This window comes from Lethenteron reissneri, chromosome 6, assembly GCF_015708825.2.
Source record: "Lethenteron reissneri isolate LAM-NWPU_2019-01 chromosome 6, ASM1570882v1, whole genome shotgun sequence".
Classification (NCBI taxonomy): Eukaryota; Metazoa; Chordata; class Hyperoartia; order Petromyzontiformes; family Petromyzontidae; genus Lethenteron; species Lethenteron reissneri.
In genome coordinates this window covers 7,253,819-7,281,761 of record NC_083784.1, presented here as the reverse complement: position 1 = coordinate 7,281,761, position 27,943 = coordinate 7,253,819, and the positions used below count along the sequence as shown (strand labels likewise).

Genomic DNA, 27,943 nt, shown 5'->3' with positions numbered 1-27,943 from the left:
TAGCCACGGTTGGCTATGTAGGGTGCGAAAGAAGTTCGTCATACATACAAGTCAGAACACAGCATCGCCCTTAGCTTGTGTCACGGACAGTCTTCAACGCTGTGCATCACCGTCTGTCTTGCACCACAACTACATGATGGTTGTTAATGTATGTACGTTGAACTTCTTTCGCGCCGTACGTAACCAACCGTGGTGCGGTGATTGATGATTGGTTATGATGATCATGATGATCGATGATGCCACCGCAGATTCGCGCTGATGAACCGGAAGGCTCTGGACGCGTTAGGGACCCAGGCCTCGCGGGACTTCAAGGACTTTGACCTCAAGTTGGATCCCCGTTTCACGCACACGGCCGGCTCTAGCCGCTGAGCGGACGGACCGTGGCACGCGCGCCGCCCGCGCCGATGGGATGCGTTCGACGGCACACGCCTTTGCCGATGGGGCGTTCGTAACGACTAAACCTGAATGCCGCCACGCAACGCGCGAGATGATTTGTACGCGAGCCCTGTTCGAATGCACGAACACGGGTCGATTGTTAACACGTTACCTAATTGAGATTTTGAAATGATTCCAAAAATTTGTTGTCACCGTTTGTTTTAGCCCAATGCAAAGCCAAATTGTGTTAGTCAAATTTAAGTTTTAAATTGCCTTTGATTGGTGTGATGGTACTAACACGGTCTTACGAAAACATTGAAATGTAATCCGTGTTCTAAGTATGCGAGAGCCTGTTGAGATTCATCATATTTACGATTGCAACTTATGCCAATATTATAATAGGTCCAATATGATTAAAGCCAATGATGGGCAGAAAAATGCAAAATATGTTAGAAGAGTAACTTGCAGCACTTGGAGACTTGACACTTTATCAAATATGCCGAGCACAGCATCCCAGTGTGCACTGGTGGCAAGGTGCCAAGATTAACACCGCCAGTGTACATTTCAACACAAACTCCCGAGCGTGACATGGCAATGGTATGGCAATGCTGCTTTTGCAAGGCTGAAACTTCCACGAGCAGGCCATGCCATCCAAGTTCGGTTGACCACTGGCAGCTTTACTTGGGTGATTTTTTTTTCCAGTTCTGCTTGCGTCCGGCCTAATGCACCGCACAATTGCGTATGCCCGCGTATGCGACGGGTAATTATTATTCTTATTATGTTAACCAAAGAACAGGTCTTGGTTACATCGACGCAGAATGGAATCTGCCACCGTTTTAATTTGTCAGAATGGTTTTTTGACGGACACCAGCGGCAGGACGTGTTGAACGTGTACCTCTGAAGACAACCTAATGGTTGAGATCGGTGGGATCTGAACATTGCTGCCGGGTGCCTCGGAGGGCGTCCCGAACGTCGGCATTGGTCCAGTGACGCAGAGATACTGATTTCTAATCCGGGAGCCAGCCGTTCGCAATTAAATCGGCTTCTGATGCATATTGGATTCAATGATTCTCAACTGACATGTTGGGTGTTTGCACTCAATTCGGCATCCCCGTGGGATGACTGCCGGTGTGATAGCCATGGAAAACAATTCTTGGTGGAGCGTGCACTCCCCCTGCTGTTGCCTGGGGGAGGCGGCGCTGAGCTATTGCGACGGTTGCTTGTGGGATTCGAGAATCGAGCGATGTGCTTAGACTTGGCGTGAACGCGCCAAACGCAGATCACGCCCGAGGCTCCGTTCGTTTTGCTTGGCACGCGCGACCGGTACAGTGACGCTGTACTGGCAGCTCTTGACCAATGCGCGCTTGAACGCACAGTGTTTGGGTCGCAGTCGTGCGGGAGCGCGCCCAAAGGCCACTTGTATAAGTGCAACCTCTTACTCTGTAGACAGACGTCTATCTCTGCGATGGACCTCTGTGGGTTGCAGGCACGTTCCGTCGACCAATGTTGCTATTGCAGCCGTGGGGTCAACGGTGTCCAGCAGTTAATTGTTGGCGGTGGTGTGGGCGGATGTGGAGCAGTGATCGATGACAGATGTAACAGTGCCTGTTACTGCGATGTCAAAAAACACACGAGTCTCACCGATTCATACTATATTGGGTTAGGCTATGTAATGAATCATCTGATCAAATTTGAGTGACAAAATGGAAAAGCAGGCAATCTGTCACCTTCACATATCTGTCTTTCCACACAAAAAAATTTAAGTATTACAACTCATCAGTCCAAATGACCTGGGAGGTCGTCATTTCGGCAGCATTGATTCAATACAAGGTTTCAACATTCAGTGTCCCTTGTCAGCAGTCAGGATTGCTTGAATCAATGCTGGTGAACTGCCCGAATGTTTATAGGCATATTTTACTTGCTTTAAAACCCAATAAACAATTATGAATCGTAATAGCGGCCGCGAAAACCTACGTGTTAGGTTTGCGAGTCTCAGTGTGGGAGTGATCAGCTGTGAATTGTCATTTAAAACAAAAAACAAGGCAGCACTTGTAGCCAGACTAATGAAATAAAAACGGGTAAGATTGAGGTCGTAAGGTTCTTGAAACTTCTAACGCAATTTATCAACCAATTCTGCGATCGTGCTAAATATTAAGAGCCAGAACAATCCACTGATGAAAATCGATTCTTTGTCCAAACGATACACGCGGTTTAAAATTGCTTTGCCCCCAAAATTGATTTTTGTCGATTCTTTGTCATCATCAACGGGAATGCGTCCACGGTGGTCATCCTCTCAGATGTGGCTTTTTTTGGCTTCTGTTCCGTCACTATGCAGCCTCGTTCATCTGCTATGATGATGACATGACAATCGTTGGCTAATGTGTAACGTTCATGCATGGACCAGCACGGCACAGGGATATAGGGCACGGTATTGGAGAGACAGCGATATTTTACAAAACGAGAAAAAAATACGGCAACAAACATCCAAATTTCAGTACAGACGAGACGGTACAAAAAGCTTAAAGCGCCGTGCTGATGCCATGAATTCATGTCGAGGTTGTGTCGTTCTGGCACGACTTCATATTAGTGATCTGCAAGACATCTCGCGGTCCACCAGAGGGCATGGCGTGCACATCTGTGAAAAAAAGGCTCCGAAACGAAGCGTGGTGTGTTTGCATCGACTTAGTCACCGAATTACAAGACCCACCTTTGCATTACAAGACGTTATGCCATCGTGTGCCAGCATCACGGTCCAAATGCCCCAGATTTGAGAAGATTCTGGATTGTGAAACGGCAATCGTCTCCCCAGGGCCCTCTTGAAAACTATCTTGACTCGGTGTGACTTTTCCCGAGTAAACTAAGCCGAATGTTGATGATATTGTACGTGAATACCTGTGTCTTCTGGGAGACGTGCATTAAACCAGTTGTTCAGGATCATCTTCCAGAAGGCGGTTCTCCATTGTAACACGACCTCCCAGAGTGCTGATAACACTACCCCCACCGATCGTACGGAATCCTCTTCCAGAAGACATTTCCACCCCTTTTAATTGTAAATCCGTGCAATCGTCATCCTCATCTGGGAGACGACTCTGCATGGCAATTTACTGTATCATCCAGATTATAAAAGGCACTTTTACATTAACAAAAAATTATCGCACAAAAGTTTGGGGCGCATCGTTTCCCAGAGCGTTTTTAGAATTCGGGAGAATGCGGTAAAACCCAAAGCAGTACAGCAACACGGACAAATGTGTGGCAAGAGCAGGAGTTTTTTTTTTGTCGTTGATCAAAATAATTGGAGAGCCGCATAACACGCGGAGCTACTTGTACGCACACGCAAACACTAAATAATGGAATAAACTGCGTCTATTTAGCCCCCCACCCTCCCAGTTATTCTTTAACAATACCAGTTTAACGGTACATTGTCGTCCGTCACCAAGACATTCCATAGTGACCCATTCCCCGTCATATTGATTATTATTTTAGCGTCAAATTACGTTTAGGATCTATGAGAATTTTTCTTCTTTAGAAAATCGGCTGCTGCCCACAAGGGAGGGGGGAGCCAAAGAGCCGCATGCGGCTCAGGTGCCGCAGGTTGCCGAGCCCCCTGGGTGAGAGAATTCGACTGATTTGGTTGGATGCGCGTTGCTATATTGATTGGGGGAGGGGGTGACGGGTTCCCATCATTTTTACAGCATCAATAAACGAGTACCAATTTTTTAGGAGTTCGAGGTATGGTTATCCGTTTGGAGCGACTGGTGCCCGTCAGAGGAATGTGGAACTGCTATGATAGGCTAGGAACCTCCAATGAAAACAATGACCCCTGACTCGGATTATATCCGAATCTGTGAGCCTTCCCCGATTATATAAAGTCCTTGTCATGAGAAGGTGCCTTGTAAATGTGGGCAGCTGTGCTGAATATTAACCCCAGTGGTGCTTTATGGCCGTTGCTCCACTAGTCAGACTCTCAAATGGAAATCGACAGTACGTTAAAATCATTGTTTTTTTAGCCCTGTAAATTCCCTAAAACAGTATTGTGTATAATATGCTCACGAATCTGTTCGCAGAGTGATGTGGTCTTCCCTTGATGCGTTGTGGCTTTTGAAACGTATATCACATTAACCCTTCTATTGCATGTCCGTCAGTGGGTTTCCATGTGGCTTATTTGCTCAAAAAAGCACCATTTATTTTTTGCATATTGATAAGACGGTATAGAAAACTGTACCTGATAATATATATATATTTACTCCACCCAAGAAACGGACAAATGGCGTACATGGTAATATTTTTTCGATTACGCGGGTTTAGGTGCAGGGAATGATGATCTATTGGGGTTTTTGATTGTTAAATAAAATAATGTAATTAGGGTTATTCTAATTAGAAACCCAGTGATTTGTTACTGTTTTATTTGCTGGCACGCGAGAGAAGTGGATTCTCTCTGGCTGGGATGGATGCTAGCCATAGGCACTGGGGTGCTCCAGGGTGACACACCGCGACAACACCCAAGTGTGAACGTCTCAAAAGGGAGAATGGACATTTTGCGAAACAAAGTTGATTAGTATTCTTAGGTTTTTTCGGTAAAGTCACGTAGGTAAAACATTTAAATTAATATTTTACTTTTATAAATTTTTATTTTTTACCTACGTGACTTTACCGAAAAAACCTAAGAATATGAATCCTTGCAGTCACGAAAGCTTAAAATCTAAAGTCGATTAGCCTATAAAGTCGATATGCATCGTATACTCTGATATCTATGTATGTAAATCAATAATTGTTGGTTTATTCACGACGATACATTGATGAACAATCTCACAATGGTCTGATGTTTAATGGCCATACAACATTTTTTTTTTGCTGTGGTGGAGGGCAACCTTCGCTTTTGTTTGTCCTGTTGCCCCCGCCCCCCCCGTGCATCTCTGATTACAGAGAGAAGAGACTGCCGAATGATTACATCAAACGTCATGCAAATGTTAACTCGATGGCATAGCCAGGGTTTTCAGACAAGTTTCGTTGATTTGGTTCAAGCCATGGTAAGGTGTATTATTAGTTTGTTTGGGTGCCATTAAAAAACATATGTATTCTTAATCGTTAACCTTAATATTGAACTCGAAATCACTAATTGCTGAGGATGACCAGAAGGCAGTACAACAGCTTTGCAGTTCGTTTGGAGATCGCAACAAATCTTATTCTTCTGTTATCCTCATTGCTCGAGTGTTGGAAAGTCTCCTCGATGCATCCTATCATATGTCCCCATGCTCGTTTAAGCATTGGGCAAATGCTCATCTCCGCAAGTGGTCTTGAGGGAGCGGTGGGAATTCCATGTGACAGTGGCAGGGACCATATTCTGTTAATGCAACAGCTACTGGTGGCTTAAAAGAGAGTGAGGCTCATTCCAAGCCTATTTTATCCACCGAGGAAGATGATGAGCTGAGACGACCCTGTCTGGGATTTAAACTCGTGGCCTTGTCATCGTGGGCCAATTGTGATGTCAGGACTTTGTCATTTGTTGATAAATTCTTAAATTAAATAAATCTACCTAATTGCTTTTGTAAAACTCAGAATTAGGGTGTCATGCATTGTGCTTGTCTGTGTGTCTACCTCTCTTCACATCATGCGATATTATTATTTTAAGTTTTGCTGGCTGGCTGTCATAGACATTATTAGATGGACTAAAAGTTCTTAAATACAACAGTGGCAGACTAGGATAGTGATAGGCCAACATGACACGGAGGACATCAAGAGGCACGGTTGCGATTCCCCGTGCTGCCACATCGATGCTACAGCCCAGATTTGCCGAATTAAAATAACGTGCTCAACTGTTTGACCTTTAGCACACCTGCCAACCCCTAATCAGTGCGTGGCTTATTACAGACCAATTCAGACATCATTGGTCACCCCGTGCCCCTTATACATCTCAACGTTGATCCTACAAAGTCCCATCACAAGGGAGAAACACAAACAAATAGACGAAAGCATGTTTTTTTGCCCGTATTTAAACGGCTATACGCCGTATGGATCTGAAAACTCAATTTCCCTGTACGAGAATACGGGGTAAACCGTGATGGGTTGACAACTATATTTTAGAACAGGGGTGGGGAACGTCCGGCCCGCGGGTCGTATAAGGCCCGCGAAATTATTTGAGTCTGGCCCTGCCAAGGCAACCGCAGGCAGGACTCAAAATTCACTAAATCTAGGAGCAAACCTGGAAAAACAGTTGCGAGTAGTAACATCATCAATACCAGCTAACATCACACGCCTCGCCAAAGAGAAGCAGTTCCAGCCATCACATTGGGGGTGAGTTAATAAAATGTTTGACCAAATAAAACGGGCAAATTTTTAAGTTGATCATTTTGTATGGCCCGCGAATTATGTTATAAATATCCAAATGGCCCTTGGCAGAAAAGAGGTTACCCACCCCTGCTTTCAAAGGACGGCGAGCCACTTACGTACCAAGCGTGCTGTTTTTCAGACCGCTCACTCGATGTTAATGCCTCCCAACCCACGGCGTAACATTACTGCTCGCCTTGCTTCCACGTTGGTGGAGGTGCACTGAAAAGGACGGAGGGTCGTGAAAAGTCGCCCGAATGTTCGTCGACATTGCCACGAATACTCAAGTTCAAGTTCATGTATTAGGTATAGCCCTGTGAGCCATTCAGCTCTTGAATCGGGTGCAACCGCAACAAACAAAAAACAAAAACATGAACAAAAAACATCTTAAAGTGAATATGTGACTGAGTGCAAACAGAAAATCCAATTAAAAACCTGTGCCTTTCCCCCGTGCGAGATCCGCGCGCGTTACAAAGCCTACGGTCGTGTTGACAACGCGCTTTGCGTGAGCGAGGCTGTGTAGTGCACCGCATGCGTTGATTGCTGTTTGACAGTATGACGTTGACTCAATGTGGTGCCTCCGTTTTGCGTAACCATGGCCGTCGGGAGATTAGCAATCGTGCCGCATGGCCCAGGAAGAACCCTAGTCTCCCTCGCTTATCCTTGTAGTGTTGACAAAGTAAGCAGAGACGTCCCTTTGTAGGCAACACCGTTTATTCGCTCTGTGACAGTCCCACCTGATGACGGAGACTTGTGTTGCCTCCAAAACGTCGTGATTTTATTGTTTTATTTTTTTTTATTAATTTTTATTTCATTTTTTACCTACGTGACTTTACCGAAAGAACTAACAGTATGACTAAGAACGTCCCTAACACGGAGAGATAACGGCCTCTCCCACCCGATAGCCTAGAGGATACGTCCTCACACTTAGTGTGCCCTCACACTATACTCTGCTATCGGGAATTTCTCCGCTAAGGGGCCTAGGGGAGGCTATGCTCACCCGACCTTGCCAGGGTAATGGGTGCCGCCACTGGGCCGTTCGGACCTGGCCCTGACAATGGCCGGGGGTCGCAAGTCCCAGGGCGCTACCATAGATGTATCATATAAAGATGTATCATATCTCGACGTCTTCGGGTCTTGAGGTGAGTGCGGAATGACCCACGCTGGGACAGCTGCTGCCCTTTTTATACTCCTCTCTCCCAACCGCCTTCTCTCGAGAGGGTCTGGGTCTGACCTTTGTCCCCCCCCCCAGTCCCCTCCCTCAGTGGGCTCTGACCCCCTCACCCCTGGTCAACGATTACCACTGGTCAACACATTTTTTCTGGCATAAGGTATTCCAACGGTTTTAGTGTAATTTTGGGGTGCTGATTCCAAATCTGGCATCAGTTTTTTTCTATCACATCAGGTTTTTGAGATATCAAATATTGCATTTTCAATAAAAAACTGCAGAAGAAAAATATTAAATAAATGTGGATATCTACATAAAATGATATTATAAACACACGATCCTAAAAATACAGCACCATATTTTATCACTAAAGCAGTCACTGACTCGCAACAACTTGCAATCATAAGTGACAGAGTTAATTTCGGGTAAAATCAATGAAAATGGGGTATGCCGATAGCATAAAATGAGATGTGATAGAGCAAATCTGAGATCAGATTTGGAATCAGCACCCTGAAATTAGTCTAAAACAGCTGCAAAAGTCCAGGCCAGAATTTGTTTTTATTGACCAGTGTTATTGTAGTCGTGGGTCATACACCGGTCACTCAAAAGCCCTCTTGGCTGTTCTGCGCCCCCTTTACACTAAAGGCGCCGCCACTAGAGGTGAGTGTACGTGACCCATACAATGCTGCTACGCAGGTAAGTATACATGTTGCGCGTAACAATGCCGCTACGTGCTCAACCCCACACTCTCTCGCTCCCGTCCTCCCCTTGAGTCAAGAGTTCACGAGACGTTTTACAAGTGTACAGCACGGCGCTGCATTACTGAATTATTAACATTCATTATTAACATTCATCCGACACGTACAGAACGTGCGCTGAACACACACCTTTAGTATGCAATAGAGCTGCTTATGTAAGCAATGCAAATACACCAATTAACATAACTGTGGCTCTTGTTTATTGTTTTTTTGTCAAGGGAAAATATAGAGAATTGCCTCGATCTACGTGAAGGTGGAGAAGTCATCGATTGTGGTGATTGGGTCAAGAACCACGGAGTGGTGGTGCTGTGGGCTGTCCATTATGTCCTCAATGAAATCTGTAAATAAGGAGAAAAACCCGTCATAATTGTAACAGAATAAGAGCGCAGGCAGGGATAACCATGCATTTCAATCAATACAAACTCGGTGTGAAAAGCACTCAGATTTCCGTGCATTGTGCAACAACAACAACAAACCCATCAGCACTCCCTGAAGAAGTGCATTGTGGACCTCTTGTCTTGGGTTCACCAATCACGATCAACGTATCGGTCACATTTGCTCAAATTTTACGTTCATGGTGACCCAAGACAAACAGGGCCATTTGTTGCTGTAATGCTGTCAGACTTCACCGTGGAGCTCGGCTGAACGAGGAGGTTCCAGTGGCCATGCCCAGATTGCAGTCGATTCTTCGGGTTTTTTTGGTCTGCCTTCATCCATTGTTCTTCTTGGTTCTATCGGTAAAGTCACGTAGAAGGGAAATAATAAAATAATAAAAATAAAACATAATAAAATAACAGGTCTGTCGGGAAGACGCTGTCTTTCCGACAGACCTGTTCTTCACCTGAGAACAGCTGCTTGCGTTGTGGCCGAAACGTCGTGAGAATAATTTTATTATGTTTTATTTTATTATTTTATTATTTCCCTTCCACGTGACTTTACCGAAAGAACCAAGAAGATGAATCCCTGCAGTCACGAAAGCTTTAAATCGAAATTCATTCATTGTTTCACGTCGCTCCCGCGAGCTGTTTCCCATGTTGCCCCCCGCGACTTCGCATATTCCTCCGTTGTGTTTTTGCAAGTCGCTATGAAGAAGGCAATGAGTCCTTCTTCGTAGCACGTGAAAAGTGAAACATCGGCATTTATTGAGCGCTTGAATGTAACGCTTTCTCAAGAGATAATTATTCTATGATGCTGCTACTGCATTGGCAGTGACGTATACGCGTGTAACGTCGCCTGCATGTTGCGAAATATGAACGGTAAGAGAAGATGCTGACAATCGTCTATATTTTGTACCCAGAATGGGTAACACAATTTAATAATAAAAATATATTCCTTCACAATTGTAACAATCGGGAACCTGTTGTTTACACTCCTAAACCTATTTATCTTTTAACTTCCGATGGAGCTCTCACAACCCAACCACTCCCTGTCCTTTCCAGGTTTAACTGCATTCCAGCTGCAATCTCACCCCTTTGTATATCGACCAGAGGTCGCAAACGGGCTTTGATTCCTTACCCGTACCCGGCCGCACCAGGGTCGCAAACGGGTACCCGTACCCGGCCGTACCCTACCCGTACCCGGCCGGCCGGGTACGGGTAGGGTACGGGTATCGGGTACCTGATTGCGACCTCTGGGATGAAGCCATGTTGCAGGCGCGGGTGGGTTGATTCTAGGAACTTGAATTGTGAGAAGAGACAAGACGTTGGGAAATGAGTGACAAACAGTTACTTACCAGTGACTCACGGCCTACCCGTACCCGGCCGCAGCAGGGTAGCCGGGTATCGGGTAGGGTACGGGTATCGGGTACCCGGTTGCGACCTCTGATATCGACTCTCCTCCTCCCTACATTGCCCCAACTCACAGCCTCGTTGCTGCCCGTTAACTGCCCCGTTGAGTGTCGACTTTGGGACCGTCCATAAATGACGTCACGCGATTTTGGACGAGTTTTGCCCCCCCCCCCTCTCGTCACACGGCGTCACAAAAAGTCAGACCCCCCCCCCTCAAATATGACATCACAAAGCTCTGCTGCTCCCCCCCAAACCATATTTCCATTTTGAAAATAAAAATGCTTCAAATCGCTTTAAACTATTGTCATTGTAGTGAGTATTTAATGTGACGCTGAACTCTGATGTTGTAGAAGGAAACATGTATAAAAAAGTATATTTAATTAAGTAGAACGTGTTGTCTATATTTAAAGTTGCGCATTTAGATGTGACGTCACATTTCACAACTGTCTGACCCCCCCCCCCAGGTGCGTGACGTCATTTATGGACGGCCCCTTAGTGAATAAAACGTGTTGCCTCCATCCTCAAGAGTGCGTCTCGATAGAACACACGACACCAGTGTGTTGTAACAACTCGCTAGCCAGAGGTCGCAAACGGGTTTTGATTCCTTACCCGTACCCGTACCCGGCCGCACCAGAGTCGCAAACGGGTACTCGTTCCCTACCCGTACCCTACCCGAAATGAGTGACAAACGGCTACTCACCAGTGACTCACGGCCTACCCGTACCCGTACCCAGCCGCACCAGGGTCGCAAACGGGTACCCGTACCCGACCGGGTACGGGTAGCCGGGTATCGGGTAGGGTACGGGTATCGGGTACCCGATTGCGACCTCTGCAGTCGGCTCAGTTGCGACCTCGGTATTCTGAGATGCCACCAATAATTACGAGCAGTGCAAAGTCCCAGAGTGGGTGAGGTGGGTGTGCCACTTGACAACCCGTCGCCTTTGTTGCCGCCAGTGCTGATGTTGACACACGCCGACAAGTTGACTGATTCACTTAAGGCTGAGTTGGCCTACAAGGTGGGAACGGGAGACGGGAGCTGTGACCGCCTTACTCGCTTCTCGAGACAGCTCCGGTCCTGACAGCACAGCTCAGAGTCACCGCCATCCCCCACCACCGACACCATCATTGTCACCATCGACATCACTAGCATCACCAATGCCACCACCACCAATATCGCAATTATCACCAACATCATCATCACGACCATCATCACCGTCACCATTCGCATCATCAGCACCATCGCCACGACTAAAATCCCCACTACCACGACCATTACCACCACTACCACCATCATCATCATCACCACAACCATCAATCACCACCACTAACATCACAAAACCCACCACTACCACCATCATCATCACCAACCCCACCATTACCGCCATCACCATCAGCACCAACAGTACGTATCGCTACCACCATCATCATCATCACCACAACCATCAATCACCACCACTAACATCACAAAACCCACCAACACCACCACCACTACCAACAGCAACAACAGCTGCCGCTTGCGTGAAGCTGTCACACGGAGCATCTTGATGGCAGGAACTGAATGATCCCGAATCGAGGTCTGGCTAAGCGGACCGCCAGGGTTACTGACTCAACGCTGTGCTGGAACTTTATCGCGATATAAACGGCAACACGGATTGTGTGGTGCACAACCATCTAGAACTGCTGCCCCCAATGAACACATTCCTGCGGAAGGAGCTGGTAGGAACGTTGGGTTGCTCGGTCAATGGCCAGGGTCAACGGCGGCGTGGTGTATTCCGCAAATATGCCCGACTGTGAGGGCGGGCACAAGCCGGCGTGAGTAGGTTAAACGTTGAGTTTTATAAGGGCACCATGGGTTGACCAGCACCTCCCCACCCAGCCCCACCCCTCCCACCCCCCACCCAGCCCCACCCTCCCCACCCAGCCCCTCCCCTCCCCACCCAGCCCCCTCCCCACCCAACCCCTGCCCACCCTCCCCTCCCCACCAGCCCCTCCCAGCCCCTCCCTTCACGACGGACGGACACAATAATCCTATGTGGGCTGGTGTAACCAGGATGTTCCTACCAGTAATATTTGTCAGTAGCTGTCAACCCATACGGTTTACCCCAGATTCTTGTACAGGGAAATTGAGTTTCCAAGGTCCATATACGGCGTTACAGCCGTTTCAATGCTGGCAACGTTTTGATGTTAATGTGTTTGCGTTTCTCCCTTGTGATGGGACTTTGTAGCATGAACGTTGAGGTTTATCAGGGGCACGGGGTGACCACTAAGGTCGGAATTAGTCTGTAATAAGGTAGGGCGCTGATAAGGGGTTGACAGGTGTGCGAGTTGGTAAGGCGTGTGGTATAACAGTGGCACCCCCCCCCCTTACACAACAACAAAAAGTGACATTAGCCCCTAAGTGGCGGTGATGTCATCCCACACACCCCACACCCCCACTCACACCCCCCCACACCCCCCCACACACACCCACACCACCCCACACCACAACACCCCACAACCACACACCACCCCCACCCCACCCACACCCCAACCACACCCCCACACCCCACACCCACACACCCCCCACACCCCCCCACCACACCCACCAACCCCACACCCCCACACCCACACACCCCACCCACCCCACACCCCCCCACACACCCACACCCCCCACACACACCACCCACACCCCCCCACACCCACACACCCCACACACCCACACACCCACCCACACACCCCACACACCCCACACCCCACACCCCCCACACACCCCACAACCCCCCCCCCCACACACACACCACACACACCCCATCCCCCCACACCCCACACACCCCACACACCCTACACCCCCCCCACACACCCCATCCCCCCACACACCCCATCCCCCCACACCCCACACCCCCCCCCCCCCACACCCCCCTCCCCCACACACCCCACACCCCCCCCACACCCCCCCCCCCACCCCCCGCACAGCTGTGTAAGTGGCCCCCAGCAGGCCGGCCTCGTGTCGTCTCCAGGGATCGCCCCGGGTGGAGGCGCCCGACGCGTTGCGGCGCTGTTCCACATCCCCCTCCTCCTCCACCTCCTCCCCCACCTACACCCACAGAGGGCATCACCACCACCATCATCACCACCACCGTCACCACCACCATCACCACCACCATCATCACCACCACCCATCACGCACCGTCATTGTGCGCTTTGCGGCTGCAGCGTGAGCGAGGTAAGGGAGCGCGCGCGTGATCTCGGGGAGCGGTGGCGCAGCGGTTAGGTTGGCGCTGAGATGCCGTTCGTGTTCAGCTTGTTGTCACCCCCCCCCGCGCTCCACGATAAGCGCGGTTGGATACGTACGGTGCGAAAGAAGTTCAACACACGAGCCGCGACGAACCCGGCGACCCGAGTTCGACTCCCGTTCGCGGCCGTCCGTGCCAAGGTTATCTGAACCCGTACTTGGGGCTTCCCCCTGGGGTCGACTCAGCCCTAAAGCGAGTACTGTACCTGGTGGGACGCGTAAGTCAACATCGCCACTGGGGAGACAAAGGCGGCCGGGCGTGGTGTGTCGTGCCGGGACTTTCTCATAGGCGCGTGCTCACAGCACTTACCCCAAGTCTGTTGACGGGCTACCCTGGCAGCTTTGTCTTTGTGCCCTTCGGCTGTGGTCCCCGTGTAGGGGTTCATCGTTATCCGTTCTTCTCTGGCCACGTGAACCTGCGGCTGGGAAGCCGAGAGGGTGACCGCGGTCTGCCTTGGGCTGTGGTCGTGCCGGTCAACAGAGACGCTGTATCCTCAAATCTTGCGACTCAGTTTTAACCCACTTCCCAATGTGGTATCGACTGCAAACGTTGTATACTTATGTCAAACTGATGACAAGACTATATTCTATCATTGAAAATTAAAAGTATATATTTTTTTTACATTATTTTTTAGATGTTATGTTTCGGCTTGGGTCTAATTGTCCACGCTCAACTGACGTTGGCTGTCAATCACCACGGCCCTATGACGCTATGGCAAAGCTTCGGGGCCACTTCCTGGAGTCGTGGAGTTCTGCCATTACTAGCACGGTACATTTCATTAAAGCGTGTTTAAAAAAAAAGCTTTTTTAAACATTACTCATTGCCGGCTGAAATCGTGACGTCTCCGTCGAGAGCAGTGGTATATCCATCGCCCCGCCATAGGAACGTGGTGTTTCCCACCCGCTGTCTCTGCTGCTTCTGCTGCAGGTGTTGTGCCACGGGGAGACGAGGCAGCGGTAGGCTTCGGTGCTCCACCAGGAGCGCACGTGGCCACAGGTAAATTCTAGATTTGAAGCTTTCGTGACTGCAAGGATTCATACTCTTAGTTTTTTCGGTAAAGTCACGTAGGTAAAAAAAAATTAAATAAAAATTAATAAAAATTAAATAATAAAAATCACGACGTTTCGGAGGCAACACAAGTCTCCGTCATCAGGTGGGACCGAGTGTTAACATCCCCAGCGTTTAACAGTACTCACCTTTTTCGTATTTGATTGTCAGCCAACACTGGTAAAAACAACATGGGTATTTTCGTTCTCTTCTAGCATGTGCACCAACAGGTGCTTGTGCACAAACATATCCACGTACACGTACACCTCGTGCTCTCTTTTAGCCCCCCCCCCTTTCAAATACGTTATCATTCATTGGCTACTACATTCGGATAAGCTCCCCTCCCTCACCTCCCCCTCAACTTGTATTTAAGAACTTGCGTCTTGGAATCCCTGCCTCACTTGATACAACAAATCTGGCTGTGACGGTCCCACCTGATGACGGAGACCTGTGTTGCCTCCGAAACGTCGTGATTTTTATTATTTTATTTTTATTAATTTTTATTTAATTGTTTTACCTACGTGACTTTACCACAGGTAAATTGTTCGGTGGCTCCACCACTCTTGATCACCGGCGGCCCCAGTAGAGAGGGCCAGGGACCACCGAGTGTGTGTGTGTGTGGTGTGTGCTGACTCAATGAGTACCTGGTGCGGTGTGTAAACATCGCCACTGGGGAGACAAAGGCACCCGGGCGTCGTGCTGGCCACCCATCCCATCGTATGACGTGTCTGCCCTTCATAGGTGCTCGCTAACAGCACTTGCCCTAACAGTCTGTTAAGGCTGCACGGGGTAGCTTTGTCTTTGTGTGAGTGACACAACAAACAACCCCCGTCTTGCCAAGCAACGTGTGACATATTCGTGCTGTTTGTTACTGGCCTAATGATGCCCTGGGCCTCTGATCAGAAATTGTTGTTGTTTTTGTTGATTTAAAACATCCCCGACAGTGTGTAATGTTCGTGCACGACCTCTTTGTGAACAGTGCAACGTGTTTGAGTTGAAGACGTAACATTATGGAACACGATTTTTGTTCCTGGGTAGTAAGTGTTGTTTTCTAATAGCTTATGCCTCAAAAGTACTGTATATAGAAAATGGCTATTATTCCCCACAAACAATGATTTTGTGACCAGGACTTTATGTGAAGGAATGACACAAATGCACGGGTTTTCTCATTGAAAATAGGTACATTTCAAAATATAACTCTACTGGTCACAAAGTTTGTGCGGAATAATAGCCATTTTACACGCTTTTTTTATTATTACACGCTTTTATTTAACTCACTCACTCTGTTGTATCCTCAACTCTGTTGTATCCTCAAATCTTGCCACTCAATTTGAACCCACTACCCAATGTGGTATCGATTGCAAACTTGGTATACGTATGTCATACTGATGACAATACTATATTCTATCATTAAAAGTATATATATTTTTAAGCAATCTTTTTTATATGTTATGTTTCGGCTTGGGTCTAATTGTCCACGCTCAACTCACGTTGGCTTTAAATCACCACAGCGCCTTACGTTGTGGCAAGCCTCGGGCCACTTCCTGGTGTCGTGGAGTTCTGCCATTACTCATACGCTACATTTCATTAAAGCGTGTTTTCAAGTATTTTTTAATATTACTTATTCCGTACTTTTGAGGCAAAAGCTACTAGAAAATAACACTTACTACCAAGGAACTAAAAAATATGTTTTTGTTACACAGTGAATTATCAAGGCCGGCATGCTACTTGCTGGCAGAACGGCTTCTACAGAGGCAGCTGTAACAAAGAGAGAGATTCCCGCTCCACAGTTTGCATTGGTCTTGTCACGAATTATCATCAGTCGGTCACGAATTTTCATCAGTAGGTCACGAATTTTCACCAGTAGGTCACGAGTTTTCACCAGTAGGTCACGAATTTGCACCAGTCAGTCACGAATTTTCATCAGTCGGTCACGAATTTTCATCAGTCAGCCACGAATTTCATCAGTCGGTCACGAATTTTCATCAGTCGGTCACGAATTTTCATCAGTCGGTCACGAATTTGCATTGGTCGGTCACGAATTAGCATCGGTTGGTCACGAATTTTCATCAGTCGGTCACGAATTTGCATCGGTCAGTCACGAATTTGGTGGTAACCTCAGAGGGTTACAGTGCAGTTATTCAGCAAGTTTCCGATGTTTTTTTAGCATATCCGTAAACGGCTTTTAATAAATAAAAAATTGCATCTCGTTTGAAGCCGCTGCCAAAGTATATTCACCAAATAATTCATTTACGTTTACTGCAATGCAGTGTTTTATGATTGTTTCATTGTGTGTGTTTTTCTAGGTGAGCGTTACTAAGAAGACCTGGTTCAACAAAGGAGTCTCGGTTCAACAAAGGGTGAATTGGTTCAACAAAGGGAGACGTGGTTCAACAAAGTGAGACGTGGTTCAACAAAGGTAGACCTGGTTCAACAACGGGAGGCCTCGTTCAACGGCGGACATCAGCAGCACATTGCATCAGAGAATCAACTGCAGGCCAACGCGCAAAATCTCCTTCACAAATGTAAAATTAAAGACACGAGCCACAGAAGTGCTGCGACTGTGGCCTTGCAACCCAGATGGTGGCCCACGCGGTAAACCTACTGTGGCCTGGAGAAGGAATAGCAAAGCTACCCCAACCCTCTCGTCGTGGCTGGCAGACCTCAAACTTTGGCGTCTAGCTCATGAGCGCCAAGAGTAGAATTCGCGGCTCGCGTCCTGCTCGTGATAGCAAGCGTCGCACATTGACCGGCTCCAAACGCGTAGATCAAATGTGGTGTAAATGAGATTAGAGCAGCTGCACTCGAACATTCCACATCTCACGAGAGACCGATCGACGGGGAGAGTAGACTCTCGTTTACATTTTTCAGTTCAGAATCAAAATAATTATTTGTACTGGTGGAATCCAATGCGCTTTAAAAGCTCCTTTTTTTGACAGATGTCCAGGAGGCGTTCTTAAACAGGCTTGAGCAACAGTCCAACGCCTCAACAGCAAATACTTATCACAGCCTTTGTAAGAAACGTTTAAAGTAAAAAAGAACAAACCGATTCAAATTCAAGCGGCCGCGAATCATGACTGCAGCCGCCACAGTGCTCAGATGCGCGGAGGTGGTGACGCTGAGCGCCACGTTCCTGTACCAGCCGCTCTCGGAGCAGCCGGACAATTCCCAAGCGTGGAGCCAAGCGGTGAGGCTCCTCAACATCCTGGCCAACGGCCTCACCCTGGCCCTGGCACCGGTCAGCCACGGGTGGCAGTGCGCGCCCACCACCACCGCCGCCACCGCCGCCACAACCGCCACAGCCGCCACAGCCGGCGTCGACGCGCAGGACCGGCGCCGCGGCAGACCTTGGGCCGGAAACCGGAGCGCGGCCGAGACGCTGCGCGTGTGCACCTCCATCTACCTCCTCTTCTCCGCCGCCTTCTGGTGGCACCGCGTCCTCGTGACGGGCGCCGCCGACCTCGCGGACCGCCGCCGCCCTTGCCTCCTGGGCGCCCCGCACGGGCCCGGCTGCGCGCCCGTCCGGTGGCTCCCGTCCCCGCTGGACGCCTCGGGGGCGGTGCCTCTGCTCGCGGCCGCGCTGTTCGGGATCGACTTCGTCCTCTCCCGGAGGCTCCACCGGCGGCATCCCGTGACCTCGAGCGGAGGCGTCCTCCTGTTGGCGCAGGCGGCGGCCTGCACCTCCGTCGTCGTCACGCTGCGCGAGTCTCCGGGCTGTGCCAATCTACTGACGTCCCGGACTTGTCTGGCCACGGGCTGGCTCGTCCTCGCCGCCTCGTCCCTCGCTCTGCTGCTGCGCCACGAGACGGACGAGAGGGAGGTGGCGGCGGATGGGACGAACGATGCGCGGGAGGTTGCGGTTGGACTGTTGGCACTGTGTGGCCACTCCGTGGCTGGCGTCTTGCTGCTGGCGTTCGGCTACGAGCCGACAAGGCCGTGTCCGCCCTCTCTTCTCTGCCTGCATGGACTCGCCGGAGCCATCTCGCTCATGCAGCTCGTTCGCCCAGAGGCGCGGTGGCGCTCGGTGAAGTTACCGGGTTTTTGATGTCCTAACGATGCCGGTTTAAGACCCAGGGCGCTTCTGCCCAATCCTAACAAGAGCTGTTCTCTGTGCCTTGACCTGTCGTTCCGAGTCTAAAGCGGTGATGCTCACTCCTCCATCGTGTAGGTGCTACCTCGTGGCTTTGAACACGCGCATACAGAATACAGCGCGAGACCGCACGCTTAGCCACTAGCTTTGTCTCTTGTGTTGTACTGCGCTGCATGAGTGACATTAAAGAAGCGTTCCTAAGTGCTAAATATTATTCCGCAGAAGGCAATAACTGGACATTATTCTTTACTGTGTGGTGCCTGCAGTTGAAGACACAGATACAATGGAACAACTTCCGCTGATGGGAGTCAAAGCACTGTAGTGAGTGTGGTCATTTATGTAGAATAACGCAATGAAATCCATCATTTATTTACCCACGTGAGGGCACATAGATGTTCGTCACCACCTCATGCGGATTCAATTTAACGACGTCCATTGCCCCTGAGTTGACGGTCAGGGTTGTCCATAGCGGGGTGCGCCCCCCCCAAAGCGCGGGGCCCAGGGCAGTCGCCCCGGTTTGCCATACCCTGGGGATGGCTCTGGTCATGCCATTGGTGGAGTTTAAGGTGGCACGAAATCGCGTGTAATGCAGGGGGGGGGGGGGGAGCCATTTTTTTTTTATTCGGCAAAAACCTCAATATTTCAATGTGAGTGACGTCACGAAGCAGTCCTTAAAGGGCCACCGCATGCGGTTCCATAGCCGCAGGTTGCCGACCCGTGACGTGGCGGGGGGAGGGGCCGTCGCGAGAAGGGGGCTACTCGTCTCCCGCCCAACGTCTTCAGCAGGCCGCCGCGCGCGTCTCCTGCACGGATGGAGCGTCGACGACGAGCCGCAGACTGTGGACCTCGTGGTCAACTCGTAGAGCTACGTAGAGACCCGCAGAGATTCGTAGAGATGCATTCAAGACACAAGCCATAGTGGTTTTCGATCGTGGCAATGCAAGCCAGACAGACTATGGACCATATACTAAATTCAGTCATATTTAGCTACATAAGACCTACAGATATTCTTAGAGAGATACATTAAAGACAAGCCACAGTAGTGCAACTATGGCCATGCATCTCAAACTATTGGTCACAGGGTAAATCAACGGAGGAGGAACAGCAAAACTACACAATCTTTAACTCCTGAAGCCCTCTTGTCAGAGCCAGCCGACATCGTGGCCAGCAGACCTCGATGTTGTGACAGCGTCGTCACGCAGAGATGGTAAACGCAACACGGTGTTTGGATTTTTTGGGTAATTACAAACTTCTATCAACTCGTGGAATTTTGCCCGTGACGCCCGTCAACTGGAGCGTTCGATACAAGATTGAGTTTAAAACAAGTAAACCCGTAAAAACAAAGTTTTTCACTCTAAATCCTTTATATGCGTGGCGGCTAGAGTTCTCTCGTCCTCTGGCTTGAGATGGCTGCAATCTATGGGTCAGATGATTGTCTGCCAGTATTAAGCAATTGGTAATTAAATATTTAATTTGTTTTCCCTAAACAGTGTAAAATTTTGGAAAAAAAATTTCACGAAAATTAATTGTCACACACAACGAGTCCGTGTGGAAAATGTCAGCTCGATTGGATCACGGGAAGTGGGTTAAAAACGAGTGAAAGATTCGCACGGTCCTAAGCAAGCAAGCAAGCACGTGAACTTAATATAAAGGATTTAAAAATATATTCGCCTGTGGAGGATGCGGGGATCGATCCCGCGACCTTTGGCATGGGAAGCGAGGGCGCTACCAACTGCGCTACTCCGCCACGGCCTGTGGAGGGGTTACGCTCTGGGCTCTTACACTCTGACGTTCAACCAAAGCCAAGAATGAGTTCTATTTGAATATATGTAAAATAAATTTGTTTTGCCTAAAAAGTGTAAAATTTTGGGAATTTTTTTTCAGGAACAATAATTGTCTGGCACAACGAGTATGTGTGGAAAATGTCAGCTCGATTGGATCACGGGAAGTGGGTTAAAAAACGACCGAAAGATTTGCACGGTCCTAAGCAAGCAAGCAAGCACGCAAGCAAGCAAGCAAGCACGCAAGCAAGCAAGCAAGCACGCGAACTTAATATAAAGGATTTAAAAAGCCAATCGCAGTTTTATGGGATGGACTGCCTCACCCAGAAAACCGCAGGCGGATTTCCAGTCGCCTGCGTAATGCGACAGCGCTGAAAATAGCACAATTGCAAAATGTCACTAGCAAGCCTCTGCAGCGAATGCAAATCAAGCAAACGACGAAATTGAAAGAATAAACGCGCCGTCGGATCATTGGAACGTGCATACGAGGTGAGCCACTCGAGCGACCCAATGTGGCGTTAGCAAAACATCGTGCGGGGTCTCGTCTCCAGGTGTGGGGTCTCGAGTCCCCAAGTTCGGAGTCTCTAGGCTCCAGGTGGAGGTATCGTCTCCAGGTGGAGGTCTCTAAGCTCCAGATGGAGGTCTCTAAGCTCCAGATGGAGGTCTCTAAGCTCCAGGTGGAGGTCTCTAAGCTCCAGGTGGAGGTCTCTAAGCTCCAGGTGGAGGTCTCTCCAGGTGCGAGGTCTTACAGGAGTGGGCGCCTTAACCGAGGCGCTCTACAGATAATTAACAACGGTACAATTTATGAATGTCATGGTGATGAGGCGAGTACAATCGATGATAGGCAGCAATGGGGGGGCGGGGGGGCGAATCTGATGATGCGTGAATTTGGTGAAAGCAAAATCGATGACAGTCAATGATGACCAATGAATTGAATGAATGGGGAATGAGTGATAGGCTGTAGAAAATCAAGCGCATTGATCGAAGGGTTGCCCACATTTCTAGCCCGACATCTCAACGTCCGTTTCTGCACCAATGAAAAACTTTTCCGGGGGGGTGAGGGGTGGACAAACGCACATTCACGACACGCATGACATAATCCAAGCTTACGCACAATATTTCCTAAACTCGTTTTTAAGTTTTATTGTGTTGTGTTGTTGTGCTCTAAGACATCAGCATAAGACATACTTTATTCTCTCTGCGCGAGCAAATGATTGGCATCGTCACGAGGTACCCTCTGTGTGCGTGTGGGCGCCCACTGCGGCTGCTGCTGTGCCCATTCTGCCTGGCAAGCGCCAAGGAAGCCGTCGCACTATGTGTGTATGTTGAACTTCGTTCGCACCGTACGTAGCCAACCGTGGCTAATCAGAGGTGTCGGGGAAGTACAACAAACTAAACACAAAAAAGTAGTTGTAAAGAAATGAGTTTTTCTATTTATGTACTGCATATATGTACTGCATATATATGCTGCATAGCGAAAAAACCCACCCCTTTATTAAATTAACAATTGGTACGTTTAATAAAAATTTCACGCTGTAACATTCTGAAATCACAAATTACCGACACTTCTATTTGTAAGCGTATAAACAATGCGCTTTCCATCGACTTGATTGCACATACACTCAACTACATTTCTGACCTGCAATAATGAAAACACTTGTGGTATTTAACTACTTTGTCTCTAAGCAGAGCCTAAGAAATACAAATGCACGTTACTAGCTCGATCGCTATTTTATCGATTACAATTACGAGCTCTTTGGATACGTGAGCAAATTATCTCGGAATAATTATCATCATCAACGGCTGAACTGCACATGGCACCGGCATACATGCCACCTATCAGGCCCTGTCTGCCATGTACTGTAAAGCCATGCGAATTCACATGACCTCCCTTTGGAAGACAAGGCTAGCTGACCATACTTAGAATAAGTTCAACTTGTAATGCGCACGGTATTCACTCTCGAAAGAGAGAAAACGACTCGGGAGGCATAGAGAACCACAGAAAGCAGGAAGGCAGTCACGTGGTGAGCCGGTTTGCCAACGATTTTCCCAAGCTCTGCGGTCCTCCACATATTAAGGTGTTACGAGCCAGGTAAATGAGCGCTTACATGTGGAAGGAAACCAGCACGTCCGGAGAAAACCCACACAGCGCGCGAGGGGGAAACTGAGACGGAACAGGTGGAGCCCATATCTCTGCCTTACTGCGTTCCCCTGGCGAGGCAGGATTTGTCACATTTGAATGCCCTCTGTGAGTTTCGCAACATCTGTGTGTGATCCACCAACAACAAGCGTGCATGAGCCACGGCCGGTGATACTGATAACTTTACAAATGAGTTAGGTGTTTGATTTTCCTTAAAACACTCTGCTTATTTGGGTTGGGCAGTGAGATCAGACATTCGGGTGGCACAGCACATCACCCGGGCATGTAGTCATGCGACTGATGCCCTCGCCGCAAGGTTTTCCCGACGTCCACTCGACAGCAGGTGGAGGCGCGTGATCTGGAAACCTGCACGGAAATGACCGTGCGCCTGCAGCGGAAATAGAACCGTCACGTGTGTAAACTGGCACGGACTGCCCGCCGAAGCCACTTTATCATCACCCATGAACGTAATACCTCAACAGCGCAGCATTCTTCGCCCGACTTAAAGTAACATTTTATGGCACTTCAGCAAAAAAATATAAAGCATGTAAATATTCAAGAACACAAATGGAACTCTTATGCATGCGACTCGTTACCTTACACTATGCGAAAGTGATGATAATTATGAATGCACTTAAAAAATATATGGTCCATACTCCAATACACAGTAACTGCTATTAAGCTTTCAAAATATAAGAGGATTGAGTGATAATTTTTAGAGAATACATTTCTAAATAATCATACGAGTATTGCCTTCCCAAAAATAAGTTCCACATAGTTTAAACGGGTCGATTGCTTTTAGAATGTGTCACCAGACTACGGGGGAGCGCAGTGGTCAAAACGTGCGTATAACTGATGGCACGCCACCAGCGGCACTGCTCAACGCCAAACGCGAGGACCGGCACACCCCAGGACTCATCCTATCCCTACACCGTGATGTTTCCACCCGCACCACGAAGGGGTTTCATACTGGCACTTCTACAATGACATTCCGACCAGTGGTCTCGAGGTTCTGTTTCAAGAGGGTCGGTCTTGTTTGGCATGTTTGGCCTATTGATTCACATATGCCACGTGTAGGAGGGAATATAACAAAACGCACACTCGCGCAAGAGAGCCATCCGCGCAGAGCAAAGTCAGAGGCTTCCTCTACTGCCCTCAACAGGCACCGCTTTATGAGCAAGGTGACTTACGCACACGTCGAATCAAATAATGAGCCCATTTGGTGTTCGTGCCGTTCTTATCGTGCAAGGTCATTACCAAAAGTCTTACGCTTCCTCTAGCCTGAGTAGGTTTGTAGTCGGTTACTAGTAGGGGGCAAAGCTGCGATGCGTTTCCCAATCGAGTAATCTGCGGGTATATTAAAAATATATATATAATTTGCACCATGACTCCAGTCACAAGATCCATTAACATCCAACGTGAGGCAGAAGGAAGGCACGTCGTAACAAAGATGAATTACACCCAACAGTATTAACCAGGGTGGACCACGGGGCTCAAACCACGAACCTCTGCACACACCGAGCGGCTAACACTCAGCCGCACACCGGAGCCACCAACCCCGGATCGGAACTGTAGACGAGCACGAGACCAGATGAGCATGGGTTGAACACCGCTCCAGGTTTTTAGATGTTTGACATCTCTTAGGCACAGCGTTTTAAAACACTGCTCTTGTAAGAGTAACGTGTATAAGCTCAGCAATTGTATTTCTCAGTGTTGAAATGTAAAGGCACATTTTTATCATAATTGGTGGCGTTTTTTACATTTCAGTTTAATAAAATCTCATTGCAAAGTCTTTTACAAGAAAATATATATTTTTTCTTTTCCCCCGAAACTTACAAACTCAAAAAACTCAAAGAGGTCTTGATACAAACGTGCCACGCGCGAGAATTGGCACGCTTCAACTGCAATACAATCCATGCCAGGTGGTAGGCAGTGGTGTTCCGTGAGTGAAACTCCAAAACCGGGATCTGAAGAAAACTAAAACGGAGCCTTCGCAAATTAAAAAGTGAAAACATTACAAAGGAATTGACGTGCCAATTTGAAATACTGTAGGATACTGAGATAATAAATGTTTTCACCAAATGTACGTGTTGAACTTCTTTCACATGATACTTAGCCAACCGTGCTAATTGGAGGTGCATGTGCTTGTGTCGGTTTTTTTTTTCAAAAGCAAATTACATAGAGTTTCACAATGGGTCCTCAAAAGGTTTTGAGAATCAGTGTCTTGATTAGGATTAATAACCTTTAGCTCAACCTTACAGTCACTGCATTCTACAGCGCCGTGTTTGTGCAGTCCGTACAGAACTCCCACGCGAGGGTGAGACGCCTTTGAACGACGAGACTGACTTTCTTGTAACCCCTCTTCCTGATGACGACCGCTTGTGTTGCGATCGAAACGTTGTAGTTTTTTGTTATTTTATTTGAACCTATCTACGTGACTTTACCGAAAGACCCCAAGAATATGAATTCCTGCAGTCACGAAAGCCAAGATTTCTTGTAACGTTTTCTCCAACCACACCTACAATTCTTTCGATTTTCTCCTTAAAGCCCACGACGATTTCGAGGTCCTGCTTCTCCAGGGAATAAGATGCTGTGAGAAAGTAACAGATGCACCCCAAAATCTTTCCGTTCAATTATAACTTAAAATAAAGTTTTTTTATAATCGTGAGAATACTGTATTGCTATGGACAGCAGTTCTCTAGCAGATGATTATGGACGTTGCTGCTTTAAAAAGATAAGATGTCTTCCATACGATAATTTTGAACAATTAGATTAACGCACATCATCTGCAAGACAATGTATCACTATGAACAACCATCGTCTGGAAGATGATTACGAGCACGCTGCTTTATAATGGGGGAAGGATGTCTTCTGCAAGGGGCTTCTGAACATCTGGTCTTTTGTCCTCATGGGTGGGGATGTAGTGCGATGGCAAATCATCTTCCCAGAAAATGATTATGAACGCACAAGCGGGGAAATGTCTTCTGAACAACCAGATGAACGCACGTCTTCCCAAAGAACAGACGCATTCCCCAAGGTGTATAACAACTTTCGCTTTAAACAAAAATGTGGAGAATGCGGTACGCCCCATGGACGCTCCGTACCGGTGCATCAACGCAGAGGCGCTCACGTCGTCATTCGTTTGGCTCGTTCTGGCACGGAGCTGCAGCGCGGTGTGAACGCAGGGAGCACGGCGAGACCGCATCGTGCAGACCAGCAGAGTGTTTTTCTCCCTTTTGGCGACGCGCATTTTTAATAAGCGGGGTTTTGGAGGGATATTCTGTACCGACCGTCGGCACCGATTGACGTGATTCTCTGGGATGCACGATTAGATGGAATTCAGACGCAGGATAATTTCCAATTAGTGTCAGTTACAGCAATGGGCCTCTTAGCTAAAGAGGCGATGGAGACGATTCTGTGAGAAGAAAACTCAAAACCCATTATTTTATCTCCCGCGCTGAGCACTGTCCACAACAGATCAAGCTTTTGCATATTGGTTTTTCCAACAATGTCAGAGTCGTGCTGCCTTAATCTATGAATGAATCAAGAGCAGCACTCATCGCGTAGTGGAAATCACGCGTTAGCTCTGGTCACTTAGCGTATTTCTCCTTCGTATTTCCTACACCCACAAAGCAATTGTCTAACGACACAAAGGATGAATCCATTTTTATTCCGACAGCGGGTAGTTTTTTTTTGGAAAGACACTTTTTATTTAAATTGATTTTATTTTAACCGATAATTTTCCCAACAATTTAGAACTAATATAAAGAGCTCTTATTCTCACCAGAAACCGACAACTGGTGAAAGCCTGGTGTAACTTTCTTCTTCTTATCAACGTTGGGTTGTTTATGGAAAAATTACTGCAAGCCAGGATAACGGTCCAAAAATAAAGAGGGCGACTTCACGTTGTCTTCGTCTTCACTGGGATTCAAATTCGAACCGCATGTAGGCTTCTCTCATCATCTCGGCGATCTGTGTCAAAAAAATAACCGTTGTCATCATCAGTTCAGTGACACGGAAACCATGTGCCAAAATGCTATTGTAAACTGTTTAAACCATTTTTATTTTAGCAGGTAAGGCCCACTGAGCTGATCACAAATGATAGCTCAACGAAGTTGCTTATCAATTGTAAGTTTATAGAAGCCAAATTCTCTAAACACATGTTTCGAAATGCGGAGGGAAAAACTGGAGGACCCGGAGAAATATCCACACGACCACGTGGAGATAGACACGCAAACTCCAAATATACAACAGGCATCAGGGTCGGGATCGAATCCACATGCCGCAGCATGCCAGGCGAGGTAGTTAACATCTCACCACTGCAGCTCCCAGCAATCAAGCAATCCTACAAGGTAACGTCGAGTGGTACAGCCGTGCTGAAACACATGCAAGCGGCGTGTTGGCTTCACAGATATAAATAAATATAACATTCATTGGTTGGCTTAATAAAATCTTAACATGCATATATAGAGGAAAGGCTTGCCGCCTTTCCGCTCATTTGCTGTCCCTCAGCGATTGTGAGAGATGCAATTTGCACGAATGACAACACTCGCATATAAAACTAAACATATTCTATATAAATATTTATATATAAATATAAAAGGTGACGTTTCGGGCAGTGGACCTTCTTCTTTGCTATGGAGAAGGAGCATTTCCCGAAATATTCGCAATCATTTTTTCTCTCCCTTTAGGGCATATTAATAACATTACACAGCCTTTCAAAATCCACTGCTGGATGACTGCCCTCTCCATGCTGTGTCGACGATGCTGTTCAGTGGTGGGTTGGTGAATGGGGTGGCCTGGGACTTATTTAGATCTCACTTCGCCACTTGATGTCAACTGTGGCTGGGAATCGAGACCAGGTCGCCAGGTGTTATGGATCTTCGTTTGATTAAAGGCTGTGATGCAAATGTGCAATTTCATTGCAACCGCTGTGGGTTGAGACTGGATTGCACTAGTTTGCGTTGCGTCGGTCACCTGAGATGAAACACTTTATGCAACGAGTGCAATGCAATCGAATGCAATTCTGCGAGTTCGAGAACATGATCGATTAAGTTCGCTGAGTTCGTAGCGCATCACGCTAACCACTGCAACAACCGCTCTCCGTACACTCGTATGCACGTGATCGGTGTTGCCACACAATACTAACTCGTTCACTCAATTGGATTACCGTTGGATTGTGACGATGACCCGGCTCAATA

At 47.9% G+C, this 27,943-nt stretch overlaps 3 protein-coding genes across 6 annotated transcripts in view; 2 read left to right on the top strand and 1 right to left on the bottom strand.

The window, feature by feature from the left end:
* Positions 1–5,933, top strand: part of TMEM135 (transmembrane protein 135) — a 65,759-nt gene extending 59,826 nt beyond the window's left edge. The window contains exon 15 of the mRNA XM_061571239.1: positions 249–5,933. Within this exon, the coding sequence (XP_061427223.1) occupies positions 249–369 (121 nt within the window). The 3' untranslated portion in view covers positions 370–5,933. The remainder of the gene's footprint in view (positions 1–248) is intronic.
* A 7,555-nt stretch (positions 5,934–13,488) lies between these two features.
* Positions 13,489–18,878, top strand: LOC133355156 (uncharacterized). Of its 3 annotated transcripts, XM_061572496.1 has the most exons (3): positions 13,489–13,614; positions 14,612–14,680; positions 17,038–18,878. In XM_061572496.1, exon 3 carries the CDS (start codon positions 17,805–17,807, stop codon positions 18,774–18,776), a length of 972 nt encoding a protein of 323 aa, XP_061428480.1. In that variant the 5' UTR covers positions 13,489–13,614; positions 14,612–14,680; positions 17,038–17,804; the 3' UTR covers positions 18,777–18,878. The 3 variants fall into 3 exon arrangements, with proteins under 3 accessions (XP_061428480.1, XP_061428490.1, XP_061428473.1); XM_061572506.1 differs by lacking the exon at positions 14,612–14,680 and having other exon boundaries at positions 13,568–13,614; XM_061572489.1 differs by lacking the exon at positions 13,489–13,614 and having other exon boundaries at positions 14,543–14,680.
* Positions 18,879–21,726: 2,848 nt separating this feature from the next.
* LOC133354397 (sorting nexin-9-like) overlaps positions 21,727–27,943 on the bottom strand; it is a 57,993-nt gene continuing 51,776 nt past the window's right edge. For both annotated transcript variants that reach the window (XM_061571213.1, XM_061571208.1), the window contains exon 17: positions 21,727–26,714. In XM_061571213.1, coding sequence (XP_061427197.1) covers positions 26,661–26,714 — 54 coding nt within the window. In that variant the 3' untranslated portion in view covers positions 21,727–26,660. The remainder of the gene's footprint in view (positions 26,715–27,943) is intronic.